Genomic DNA, 12,635 nt, shown 5'->3' on the forward strand with positions numbered 1-12,635 from the left:
TGAGAATCAACTCATTGCTAGCCCGGCTCAGGTCATATCGTACTCTCCAGAACTGCGTCAGGCGAGCTCTGTCTTCTTCGTTCCACCCACTGACATTCCTTAGGAAATTCTCCCATGAGCCTGATTGTAGGGCATCCTTCACTCGTTGAATGACGGCATCGTTTTCATACTGAGATATGATAGTTTCTGCCGTGAGGGCCCGGGGGCACGATTCAGCTGACAGCATGTTCACGAATGCTTCAGTTTGGTCCTCTTGTTCTGCCGGTCGGCATCCTTCCGGGTCGGGGTGACGAGAGAGAAAGTCTGCAGGGTTTTTCGCCCCTGGGCGGTACGTTATGTCCATTTGGTACTGTTGCACTTGTATTGCCCATCGCTCTATTCTAGGTGGCGGGTGAGGAGCTGTGCCTTTGAATAGGGGTATGAGTGGTTGGTGGTCTGTCACCATTCTGAAGGGATGTCCGGAGATGTACAGGTGAAAATGTGCACAAGCCCATTTCACTGTCAGGGCTTCTCTCTCGATTTGCGAGTATCTAGATTCTGTCGCTGTCAGTGCTTTGCTTGCAAATGCTAGGGGCGACCATACTCCCGGCTCGGTTTCTTGTGAGATCAGGGCTCCCAGGTCGACTGGACTGGCATCTACTACTATTTCTGTGGGTTTGGCAGTGTTGAAGTATGCCATTGTGGTGCTATCTAACAAGGCTGTCTTGATTTGCTGAAAGGCTTTGTCTTCGGTCTCTGTCCATTTCCATGAGTTTTCTTTCTTGGTTAGGTTTCTTAGTGGTTCAGCAATCGTGGCCAGATTGGGGATGAATCTTGCACAGTATTGCGCCATCCCTAGGAAACTCCGCACTTCCGATGCTGTGGTAGGTGCAGAGGCGTTTTTGATGGCATGTGACTTGCGGGGATCTACGGTGACTCCTTCTGAACTAAACACGTAGCCAAAAAACTCAATGGATTTTTTGAAGAATTGGCATTTGTCCTTATGTAGTGTTACGCCGTACTGCGCCAGTCGCTGCAGCGTCGCTTTTAGTCTGCGGTGGTGTTCTTCACTTGTCTTGGCATGGATTAAAATGTCGTCGCTGACATTTAGCACTCCTTGGAGCCCCGAAAGGATCTCTTTGATAGTGTTCTGAAAAATCTCGGCCGCGGGCGAGATCCCGAAGTTTAGTCTTTTGTACCTTCTCAGTCCAAGGTGTGTCGAGAAAGTCGTTATGTAGCGGCTCTCTTCTGCTAGCCTCAGTTGATGATAACCTGCATTGAGGTCCAACTTGGAGAACCATTGGGCTCCATTCAAGTCTGTCAGAATGTCATCTACAGTTGGAGTGAGATGTCGCTCTCGCCGGATGGCTTTGTTAGGGATCCTCATATCAATGCATATTCTGATTTTTCCAGGTTGCCGCGGTTTCTCAGCTATCACCATGGGGGACACCCATGGCGTCGGTCCAGATACCTTTTCGATCACTCCTTGTGTCTCCAATTGGTTCAGTTCTTGTTCTACCGCGGCGCGTAGGTGAAATGGGATTCTTCTGTGTCTTAGCGCTATCGATTGTATGGCAGGGTCTATGTGCAGCTTGATGGGTGGATGCTTGATAGTCCCAAGGCCTGTGAATAACTTGGGGAACATTTGTAGAATGTCGTCTGTTTGCAGCGCTTTCACTGCGTTCGCGAAGGCAATGAGGCATAGGTCTTCTGCTGTGTGACTCCCTACTAGTAGGTCTGCTTCCTTGTCTATCACATGAAATGTCGTCAGTACCTCTTGGTCCTCTGCTTTGACCTGTACTACCATCTTCCCTCGTAGTGGGAGTGGTTCTTGACTACCATAGGTGAAGATTCTGGCTTTAGATGGGACCAGTTTGGGCTTTGGTTTCAGTGCTTTGTAATGTTGGATGCCCATCACATTCACTGTGGCCCCCGTGTCGATGACTCCGGTCACCGGCGACCCATGAATTAGTATCCGGCATTTCGGCTGTGGTCGTCGTCTTTTCTTCAGTTCGCTGACAAACGACACGTAAAACATTCATCTTCGTCTTCTGTGGAAGATTCATCATATTGCTGCTGTAGTTGTTTCTGTGATTTAGCTGATCGTGATGGCGTGACATCGCCTAACGATAGCTGTCTGATTGCTCCAGTGGCCGTCTTCCTCCCTGAGACATTCCGTCCGCGAAAACCCCCTCTGCATACGCTTGCGAAGTGGTTGGAGACTCCGCATTTTGAACATGTTTTTCCACGTGCAGGGCAGCCATCTTGATTGTGCTCGTCTCTGCCACAGTATCCGCATGGCGTCCGGCGTTGTGTTCTGGTCGGCCAACGTCCTCTGCCTCCTCGGCCAAATGTGCGCACTGCGTCTACTCGTTCTGTCTTCACTACTGTCCCTGTATCCGGTTGTGGATTGAGGGCCGCCTCCATTGCAGTGGCGCGGGCATCGGATAGTTTGTGCGACCTTGCAAGGATTAGTATTTCGTCGAGGGATATTCGCGGTTGTCTCAGGATTAAAGTTCTCAAGTGCTTGTTACGACATCCTTGGATGAGTTGTGCTGTTACTTCCTTCTTTTCGTCGTCCTCTGTGCACGTGCTTATGAGATCCCTCAGTCGTGCGTGGAACGCGTCCATTGTCTCTCCTTCTCGTTGTTTGGACTGCCGGAACTTGAATCTCTCATAGTGAGGAATCAGCTGGGGATCAAAGTGGGCATTTAATGCGGTGACTGCAGCATCATAATCTGTGGCGGCCCCGGTGATGGGGAGGTGTTTGAACAGTTTATAGAGTTCCGTGCCACCAAAATGTAATAAGAGTGATCTCTTTACCTCATTGTCTTTTTCCCTGGTGGCGACAAAATAATTGTTGAGCTGCCCTAACCACACCGCCCCTCGTGGCGCTGCCGTGCCCGGGTCGATTAACTCGCTGAATGGTGGTAGGGCTTGTATTTGTGAGTGTGCTGATGGAGTGGGAGGCTGAGCTGCGGGAACTGCTGCCGCTTGTGGTGCTCCTCCTGTTGCTCCTCCTTGGTTTTGGGACATTTTGGATAGCCAAGGCGTGCTTCTTTATCTTTATTAACTCCGGCCTTGTTTACTTATGGCTATATCGTCCTCTCACTGTTTCTTCTGGCTTAGCTCGTGCCTGGTTTTTTTTCCTTCTCTTTTGGCTTAGCTCGTGCTTGTTTTTTTCTCTCTTTTGGCTTAGCTCGTGCTTGTTTTATTTTTCCTTTTGCTTTCTTGCGCGCGTGTCTCCTCTGATTTCTGTGTCTTTGCGGGCCTACTCGGGCCTCGTGCTGCTCGGGCCTGTGCGCTGCTTTCACCCTTCGTGTGCTCACGCGACTCTAGAGGGCGTCGGCCCCTACCGTCTGCGCATGCGCGCACCGCTCGGCCTGCTGGCCGCGTCTTGCTTCGGCACCTCGTCTTCTGCCGCTTTGGGTCTTCGTTGCAGGTGCCTCACGCAGCTTCTGGCCTACGCTGCTTACCGGTACGTGGCTCCGTTTTCTTTTTCTTTTGCTGGGCCGGTCTTGTTGGTCTTCTGCCCTGTTTCTGTGCGGGTGTTGCAGCTTCTGGGGCGCTGTGTCTCCGACCTCCTCGTCAGCTGGCTCACGCTGATTTAGGCAGATCCCACCCTCGTCGCCAGTGTGGGGATCTGGGGCTGCCTGTGGGACAAAGGTTATTGCACATGCATCGCAATACATTAGAGAGTACACACGCACACGCAGTGCTGGTCTGGACAGGAAGTGCCGTGCCACTCCTGCCCGTTTATTTATCTCTTTCTGGCCACGCCTGGCCAGAAAGTGTTACATTGTGCGATAGTGCTTCCGGGGCTCAAGGGAGACCCTCGGAGTACTAGAGCGCTACACTAACCTCAACCAGCGATTAAGATGCTACCCGAATAAGAAGCTAACTTCAGCCTGCAAATAAGAAGCTGGCCGAATAAGAAGCTAGCTTCAGCCTCATTGATATCTATGCACACGCTTTATTCAACTCTGGGCAGTTGCCAGCAGTGAGCACCCACAAATCTTGACTACTCTTCTTGCCAGCTTTTAACTGAAGACCCTCCGAGTCCCCTTTGAAAGAAATCATTGCATTATTAACAGAACACCCAAGTCCTACGCAGGAATAAAAGGGATATAAGAACACAACAATTCTGAGGTTTTTGTGTCGTTCTATTCTTATTTGGATTTTATCATTTCGGTGGTCAGTTATGTTGTCCTTGATATAAAGGGTTGTGGGTCCTCGCTTCATGTGCTGGCGCCCAATATGCTAATTCGTTTCCCATCCTGAGAATTCTGAAGACGTGATTAGTCTGAATAAATAACATGTTTTTTATGCCTCTATTTGAGCACACACTGCAGACGATTAAAAACGGCCAACGTCATCATAGTTCGATATTTCATAATTTTATTTCGATTCGTTTTCTGTGTTCCAGAACGCACTGTAGACAGCAAGAAAACAACAGCCGCTTGAATGCCAAGAAAAGAAAGAGAAGACGGGTGAAACATTGTTTGTATTCTTTCGTTTCTTCCGGGAGCTGTGTCAAAGATTGACGCCATTTTGAAATGGAGTTGTCGTATTGATTGAATTCCACATTTCAAAAGAGAAAGGGCAAAACAAATTCCCTAGGAATGTGTTTTGGATTTGTGCATCAAAACAGCAGCAGAATATGGCAAGTAATTCAGTTATAATAATGAAATGATTAAGAATTTCAATTTCAATAAATAACAATATAAATTGAATGAGCTTTGTTTTATAATTGCGCAATGGGATGCAGAATATTGAGAACTCTTATGGCTTTAACATCGGGTTTCTTAACACCACAGTGGCTGAGAACGTCTTCGGGCGGAAAAGGTGCCCATGTTACCGGAAGTGACGTGTTTTGTGTATGTGTTTTGGAAATGGACTCTTCTGGTCACAAGGTAAAGACTTGGTTTCTAAAGTGACACTTGCGGGTCATTATTTGTCATCCCTTCACATTCAGACTCCTCTCTGTTTCAAGCGAGAGTTTGGCCAGTAATTGCGGAGGATAGGGCCCATTCACCTGTACCAGGGTAATCTTTGTTGTGTCTGAGGGGAGCTTGCCCATTTAACCGGACAACTAGCTAACTGAGAGGCATGCCATTCTTTACGTATGGAAGGGCACAGTCTGCCCATTCAATGAGGAAGACGCTCACTGTCTGAGGGACGGGTGTGCCTACACGAGCGAGGGTCTGCTCAGTAATAGCAGGATCTGCACTGTGCCTGGATTGCCTTGGTTGTCTTATATTGTGCTCCAGTTGGGCTTGTTGATTTTAGTTAGAGAGTCAGCTTCCAGTTGCAGATTGTTTGAGGATGTGAGGGTTCTGGGCTTGAGTTGGTAAACAGCTTATGCTATTTGAAAAGACCCGACACGTTTGTTACCTTGGGTTGGCTGCACACCCTATGGGAACTCATATTTTGATAAGTTAAGAGTAATCCTGATTGGCCACCTGATGTGAAAAATACTTAGTAGGATTCACGATTGTGAGTGTACCTTGCAATAGTTGCATAATTAATGCCGCGAGGTTCTTTGGGGGTGGGCATTCATTATTCTATAGGGTTTCTTGAGATAGGTGCCCAGGTCATGCTGAAAGGATTTTAAGAGTGGCTTTTTGAATCTTTAATAAAAAGATATATATTTTTGTATTAGGGCCGTTGCAATTTCAATTGCAACGTATACGTAAGTTAATCAAGCATGTAGCCATGGACAGTATGCCAAATAACCATTACACGTGATATTTATTTGAAGATTCTCTGGACTTTTATCATCAGTCTTTTAATGTATAATAGTGCATTTGCTGTATCTGACAATAAGTCTTAATTAGTTGGAGTTTAGGATTACGTTTTTTCGGTATTGGTATAATGCCTCCTCGATTAGGTACATATACATGTTTGTGTTATGTAAAATTAATTTGAACATTTTTATGGTCATCTTATTAATCAACTAACGCAATGTTGTTATTTTTCTAGATACATACTGACTATAGGGAACTGCTTTTTTACAGTACGTTTCGCACAAGTATTGTAAACTTTATGTAGACTTATGTAAGTAATTAGTATGTTGGCTCTAATTAGTAGAATCTAAGGATTAATTTCTTTTATATAGCTTATTTGCACTAGTGTCTTATGCTAAGCAAGGAACCAACTTTCTTTTTATGTTTTGGGGTACATTGATGAAGAGGAAGTATCAAGCCACCTTGTGTAATGTTATACTATTTTGTAATGATTTTAATTATTCAAACTAATAAAGTGTGCTACCACAGAGGAAGCCATGGCCATGTTGCAAGCTTTTGCGGGGCACAGTTTTAGGAGCTAAGTGTTGTGTTAGTTGTCTTTGGCTGATTGCAAAACTGACAATGCTACTTTCTGTGGATTGGCTTAAATTACAGAGACAAAATAAATGTATTGTGCTACTCTTCCCCCTACGGCAAGTCTATGTGAAAATCCTCTGTCCTGTTGGAGGTTGACCAGATCTCACAAAATATTCAAGGCTCTTTCTGCACATTTTCACTAAAAGATGCTATTGGCCATGGGGGGGTTTAAATGTTAACAAAATGTTCATGTAGGAAGATAAACTGACTTTTGACCTGTTTCTGAAAGCATAGCAAATGTGACAAGGTAAGATTAAAAGGCATCTTTATTGCTCACAAAGTGAAAGAGGAATAAAAACGCATTTAAATCTTGTTATCTTGTCACATTTGCTGGCTTTCAGAGGTCAAAAGTCAGTTTGTCTTTCTACATTTAATTTTCTTTCTGTGACTTAAGTTAGAGGATTTTGTACAGTGAACTGTGTGACAATTGAACTGTGCAAACCATGTGAAATTAAAGGCTGTAAGATGTCAGGCTTTATTGTAACACAATACTGAAATAGCTAAGTGAACATTTCAAATATATTTCTCTAGTTCCAAAGACCCATTTTTGTTAGGTCTCGCCTGATCCAGTGCATGCGCTGCTCTGGGCGAGACATTTAGTAGGGCTCTCGGAAATGCTACTTGCCGGCGATCAGCTTGCTAGAACGCGCACAAGAGCGCGCTCGACGTGCACAGCTGTTGCGGCTTCTTGCGCTCGTGAAAGCTTTCCCCGTGCTCTTTATAGTTCCCCTGGCGCACAAGTAGGGACCTACTAGAGTGCTTCTTTAGCAGCACGCACTCTGCGGTCCCCCCGGGGCACAATATCGCAGCACTTTCAATTTCCGTTATTTCCCTTCCCCTTTCTAACCCGTTGTATTAATAATGACACTATCTGTCTATGTGCATTCACTGGCAACATGAGCTCCTTCCCGCCAGACCTCTACTTTGTGTGCCTGTTATCTTGTAGACAGATCTTGTAGATAGGTATATGTGTCTACCTAAAAAGCAAATTATTTCTATTTATTTAATTACATCTGCATTATCATATTACATCACTACAGTATTTGGTATAGATAATGTTTTCTGTAACATAATGAAGTAACTTATTAATAACCCTCTATAAGATTACAATACATATCTTTCCACTGAAGTAATTCCTAAAGTAATAAAAAACACGTTGCAATTCAGTACATCCACATGCTTCCTTCTGATCTGGACCTCTAGTGACAGCGTGCGGTAGTGCAGTCCTGTCCCACCAGAGCTGGACCTCTAGTGACAGCGTGCGTGGTTCCGCTCCCCTGGAGTCTCGCTCTCCCCGGACCTCTAGTGACAGTGTGCGGTAGTACAGTCCTGTCCCACCAGAGCTGGACCTCTAGTGACAGCGTGCGGTAGTGCAGTCCTGTCCCACCAGAGCTGGACCTCTAGTGACAGCGTGCAGTGGTTCAGCTCCCGTGGTGTCTCGCTCTCCCCGGACCTCTAGTGACAGCGTGCGATAGTGCAGCCCTGTCCCACCAGAGCTGGACCTCTAGTGACAGCGTATGAGAGTGCAGCCCTGTACCCATTGCCTAGGGCATCGCTCTACAGGGACCTCTAGAAACAGTGTGCAGTAGTGCAGTTGTGTTTCACCAGAGTTGGAGTGTGTCTCTTCAGGGACCTTTAGTGACACGCGTGCGGTGGTTTAGCTCCCCTGGAGTCTCACTCTCCCTGGACCTCTAGTGACAGCATGTGATAGTAATGGAAGATGCCAAACTAGAAAGAAGCAACATTATCCGCATGTGAAGATAATGCTACTTTAGGCATGTTTGAAAGGCACTAGAATTAGACCGCTTGTTTTTAAACAACTGCTATACCACTACCCCAGCCAGGTCATCTGATCAGCTCAGAGGTTTGCAGCGAAAAGTAATGGCTGGTTCATATGTAGACAATATTGCTAGCTTTAGAAAACACATTGCCGGACATAGGAAAACAGTATGTGTCCCTTGATGGTAGAAGCCCTGGTACAAACAAGCCCTGTTCCTTTGCTCCGCTCTTTGTTTGTTTGTTTGTTTGTTTCTTTCTATCTCTTTCTCTCTCTCTTTCTTTTTCTCTCTCTCTCTTACTTTCTCTCTTTCTCTCGCACCTGAAGCATCACTGTGCTTCCTGTAATTATCCGGAAGAGCTGGAGAAAGTGGCAGCGTCGCTAGATGCAGGCCCCTACCCCCTGAAATCGCCATCCAGTGGCGGCAGCCCACCGAAGTAATTGCCCAGTAGAACAGGCAGTCCGGCCCTGCTTAGCACTTCAGTGGTTAATTGGTAATTTGAGAGTGTTCATTGTGGTGCTGCCAGTTCAGACATTAGCAGGCCAAGGGAATAAGTTTCACCCTCATTTGCTGTCAATTTTTGTCCTTGCTAATTGTTTCCTCTCGCCCTAAATGTCGTGACCCTTCGGGTTAAGATTCTTGTTGTAATTCTGTGGTGAAAAAAATATTTTTATAGGATCAAAACAAATTAGAACACTTTACTTGGTGATATGCAATTTTTTTGTTTTGTCGTTGAAACACAGTTTCCAAACATTGTTTACGCGCTATCAGTAGAGCTACATGTTAGTGGGAAAGTTCTGTGGCCATTTCAATGGAACATATGCCATCTGTAAATGGCAGTGCACTACCACATCAGGCTTTTGAATATATTTATGAAAAGTGAGTTTGTAAACATGAACTGGGAATTATTACTGCTCCTGCCGAGATGACCATGCTATTAGGGAACTTAGAGGCACGTCAGGGATCAAAAGTACCCTATATATGGGCTTGATTATTGTTACAAACGAAGCAAACATTTAGTCTTGTATATCAAGAGGTTTTTTTGTACAGCAGAAATAGTGAACTTACATAAATAAAGGTGCTCTCTTATGTGATAATGAAGAAAAAGGCCTCTCCATAACACAAAATATTTGCCTAGGATCACACAATTTGAGACCAGTTCACGGGTCAAGTACATTACAGTTAGGTTGAGTAGATTATTAAAGTTACTAGACCTGAAGGAATATTAAAGTTTTTATGATTTTCCGACGCCTGCCCTTTCCATTTGTTTCATGCCCTTGACAATTGAAAGCAAGTTCCCAGCCAGTCTTCAAGGATGCTCAGGATTTCAACTGTTTCTTGAGCAATTAAGGAGTGCCATATTATGCTCCCAGGCTCTGCCTAATGAATCCCAGTGACCTGAGGAATTACCTTTTGGCTCCAAGATCTACTATGCGGAGGCCCTTTCAGTTGTTTGTAGCTTTAGGATCATTTTTCCATCAGTCCACCAGGCCTCGAGAATGGCACGTCGAAATAATAGTGACTCCTTCCCACGTATGCTTACTTCTTTCTTTTTTATAATAGTTACATCCAGCCTCCACCAAGGACCCCCAAATATTTAGCAGAACACTGACCACCCAAACTTCAGTTTAACAAACGTCATCTGGTGCTAAGCTCTCACTCAGATGTTTACTCAGGGAAACTGTGTATTTTGAAGCGAAAACAGACTGGTAAATACGTTTTTTAATTGTTCTCCTGGTCAGTTCGCTTGTGGCTGACGACCTGCTTCCTTTCTTTCCTTACACGGGATGGTTTGTGACCACATTATGCCTAGATGACCTACAAGTATATCTGGTTTATGTGAACCCCTTATTAACAGCTGGCATACTTTGGTTTACTAGCAAGGGGTTTTGTTCACTTCCCACCAGTGGATTAATGGCAACCATTCTCTATTGCAATTCAGATCTCATCCTAATTTACACCTAGATTAACTGCATTAATTGTAACTTTCCACAACCAAATCTTAGCACAGTAACATCAGTGATTCATTAACGGATTTTGGAAACAAAACACATTTTATTTTATTGTAATCACATCTGAATACAAAACAGTAAAGAGATCAAGATACCTATGCATGAGAGGTAACATGCCATACGCGCTTCGGCATTATGCCCGGGAGTTCTTGTCATTAAAAGGAGTCATTATATGGAAGAAGACTGTTCGTGAACTGGTTAATTTTAAAACAAGATTGTTGGACCCGGCCTCGTGGCGTGGTCCTACCCCTCCCGCGTGGCGGGCCCCGGACGACATCGGCCCTCCACAGAGCCCCGGGCGGCCCCTTCCGCCCGATCCTGCACGCACCAACACTATCGGTCCGGTTACCACCACGGGCCACCACACCGGCCTGACTCCATCATGGGCCCATCACGTCCTGAGCACGAGGCCTCGCCCGACTCCATCTTGGGACCACCACGTCACGAACACGTGGCCTCGGCCCCGGCCCAGGCCCCAGCGAAGCCCCGACATCGAGGCGCCAAGATCTACCCAGGTGGTCGAGTGGCCACTCAACAGATCCCAGAGGAGGGAAGTTTCGATGGGCCTCCAACCCTCCCCGGACGCCTGGTATCGATCGCCCCGGCCTCCCTGGGTGCTGGCTCCACCCCCCTGCTGGGTGTCTGGACACCATCTTTCCGGCCCCTCTGGCCCCCAGGCGCGAGGGTCCGGACATCAAAGGACTCCAGTCCTATATCTGGGCCAGCCCCGGAGTAGGACGGCAGTTGTATCCTGGACTGGAAAGCCCTACTGACGCTGTCACGGCCGACACCAGAAGAACTCATTGTCCCTGTAACCCGAGGATACCCTGAGAGCCTGCTGGCGCTGCCGCGGCCCACCTTTGCCGAACCATCTTGAGAGCCTGCTGGCGCTGCCGCGGCCCACCTTTGCCGAACCATCTTGAGAGCCTGCTGGCGCAGCCGCGGCCCACCTTTGCCAAACCATCTTGAGAGCCTGCTGGCGCTGCCGCGGCCCACCTTTGCCGAACCATCTTGAGAGCCTGCTGGCGCTGCCGCAACCCACCTTTGCCGAACCGTCTGGAGAGCCTGCTGGCGCTGCCGCGGCCCACCTTTGCCGAACCATCTTGAGAGACTGCTGGCGCTGCCGCGGCCCACCTTTGCCGAACCATCTTGAGAGCCTGCTGGCGCTGCCGCGGCCCACCTTTGCCGAATCATCTGGAGAGCCTGCTGGCGCTGCCGCGGCTCGACCTCTCGGAACCCCCCGGCTCGAGGATTGAGAGCTGTGCGCAGGGTATCCCGTCCTACACCCCAACCGAGACTGTCCCGCTACCCTGACCCCCTTTTACGAGACTTTAAAGACCCCTCGAACTACTTGTACATAGCGCTGAGAACCAGCAGCCTTTATTTCCTGATAAAGCTTACGAACTCGACCTCTGGTGTGGTGTCCATTTGTAGTGTTGTGGTTACTCTGCTGTACGATCCTAGGAGAGGGCCCTCACCCAGGAGGCCTCTCAGTAACGCTCGGCTACTTCTTGATGGAGAGGTGGACCTAGGGGTGGTCAGTCAGACATCTTCTGCCTCCCCCGGGGTCGCCTTTCTAACAAAGATTGTGAACACTTCGCCCTGATTTCATGTACAATATGCACTATACTTAATATTGGTTCTATGGTGATACCTATGGATGAAGAATTTGTTGTTTATAATGAATATGTTGCTTAAGCCCTGAGGAAGTCTTTTGGAAATTATACCATAGACAAAACACGTGTTGGCTGGCTGTACTATCCGAAAATGGAATTTTGTGTAAACAAGTTTTCTTAAGAACAACAGAATATGAGAATAAAGACTGCGGATTAACACTTGATGTCATCCAAATTTATTTGGACTTGCAATCAGGAATTTGACTGTTCAATACGGAGATACATATATTGTGTTGTTGCTTAGGGAACCAACTATCGTTTTATTTAGCAATTGCTTGCAATTGGGAAATTAGCAGCATTGAGTGGTGGCTGTTTTGAGTTCCTTTGGATGCAGAATGTTGTGAATTTGGTCTAAGCTATTGTATCCATTTGATCGTGCGCAACAGAGACCTCACTGCCCACCAGTAGAAATTACCCTCATTAACAGCTGGCAAACTTTGGTTCACTTACAAGGGGCTTTGTTTACTTCCCACCAGTGGATTTGATGGCAACCATTCTCTATTGCAATTCAGATCTCATCCTAATTTATACCCAGAATAACTGCGTTAATTGTAACTCTCCACAACCAAATCTTGACACAGTAACATCAGTGATTCATTAACTGATTTTGGAAACAAAATACATTTTATTTATTGTAATCACATCTGAATACAAAAGAGTAAAGAGATCAAGATACCTATGCATGAGAGTTAAGTTGCGCCATTCCATGGCAAAGAAAATTAAAAACCTAGGAAAAACACAATAATATGATAATTCAATCTCACCAAAGGTTTGCCGGCACCATGATTCCAAATCTGTACCGAAACT

The 12,635-nt window shown here is 46.4% G+C and overlaps 1 protein-coding gene across 1 annotated transcript in view; it reads left to right on the forward strand.

Annotated features, from left to right (window-relative positions):
- Positions 1-4,820: 4,820 nt before the first annotated feature.
- Positions 4,821-12,635, forward strand: part of TBC1D17 (TBC1 domain family member 17) — a 738,599-nt gene continuing 730,784 nt past the window's right edge. The window contains exon 1 of the mRNA XM_078655234.1: positions 4,821-4,892. Coding sequence (XP_078511360.1) covers positions 4,872-4,892 — 21 coding nt within the window. The 5' untranslated portion in view covers positions 4,821-4,871. The remainder of the gene's footprint in view (positions 4,893-12,635) is intronic.

The sequence above is a fragment of the Lissotriton helveticus genome, chromosome 7, assembly GCF_964261635.1.
Source record: "Lissotriton helveticus chromosome 7, aLisHel1.1, whole genome shotgun sequence".
In the NCBI taxonomy this organism is placed as follows: Eukaryota; Metazoa; Chordata; class Amphibia; order Caudata; family Salamandridae; genus Lissotriton; species Lissotriton helveticus.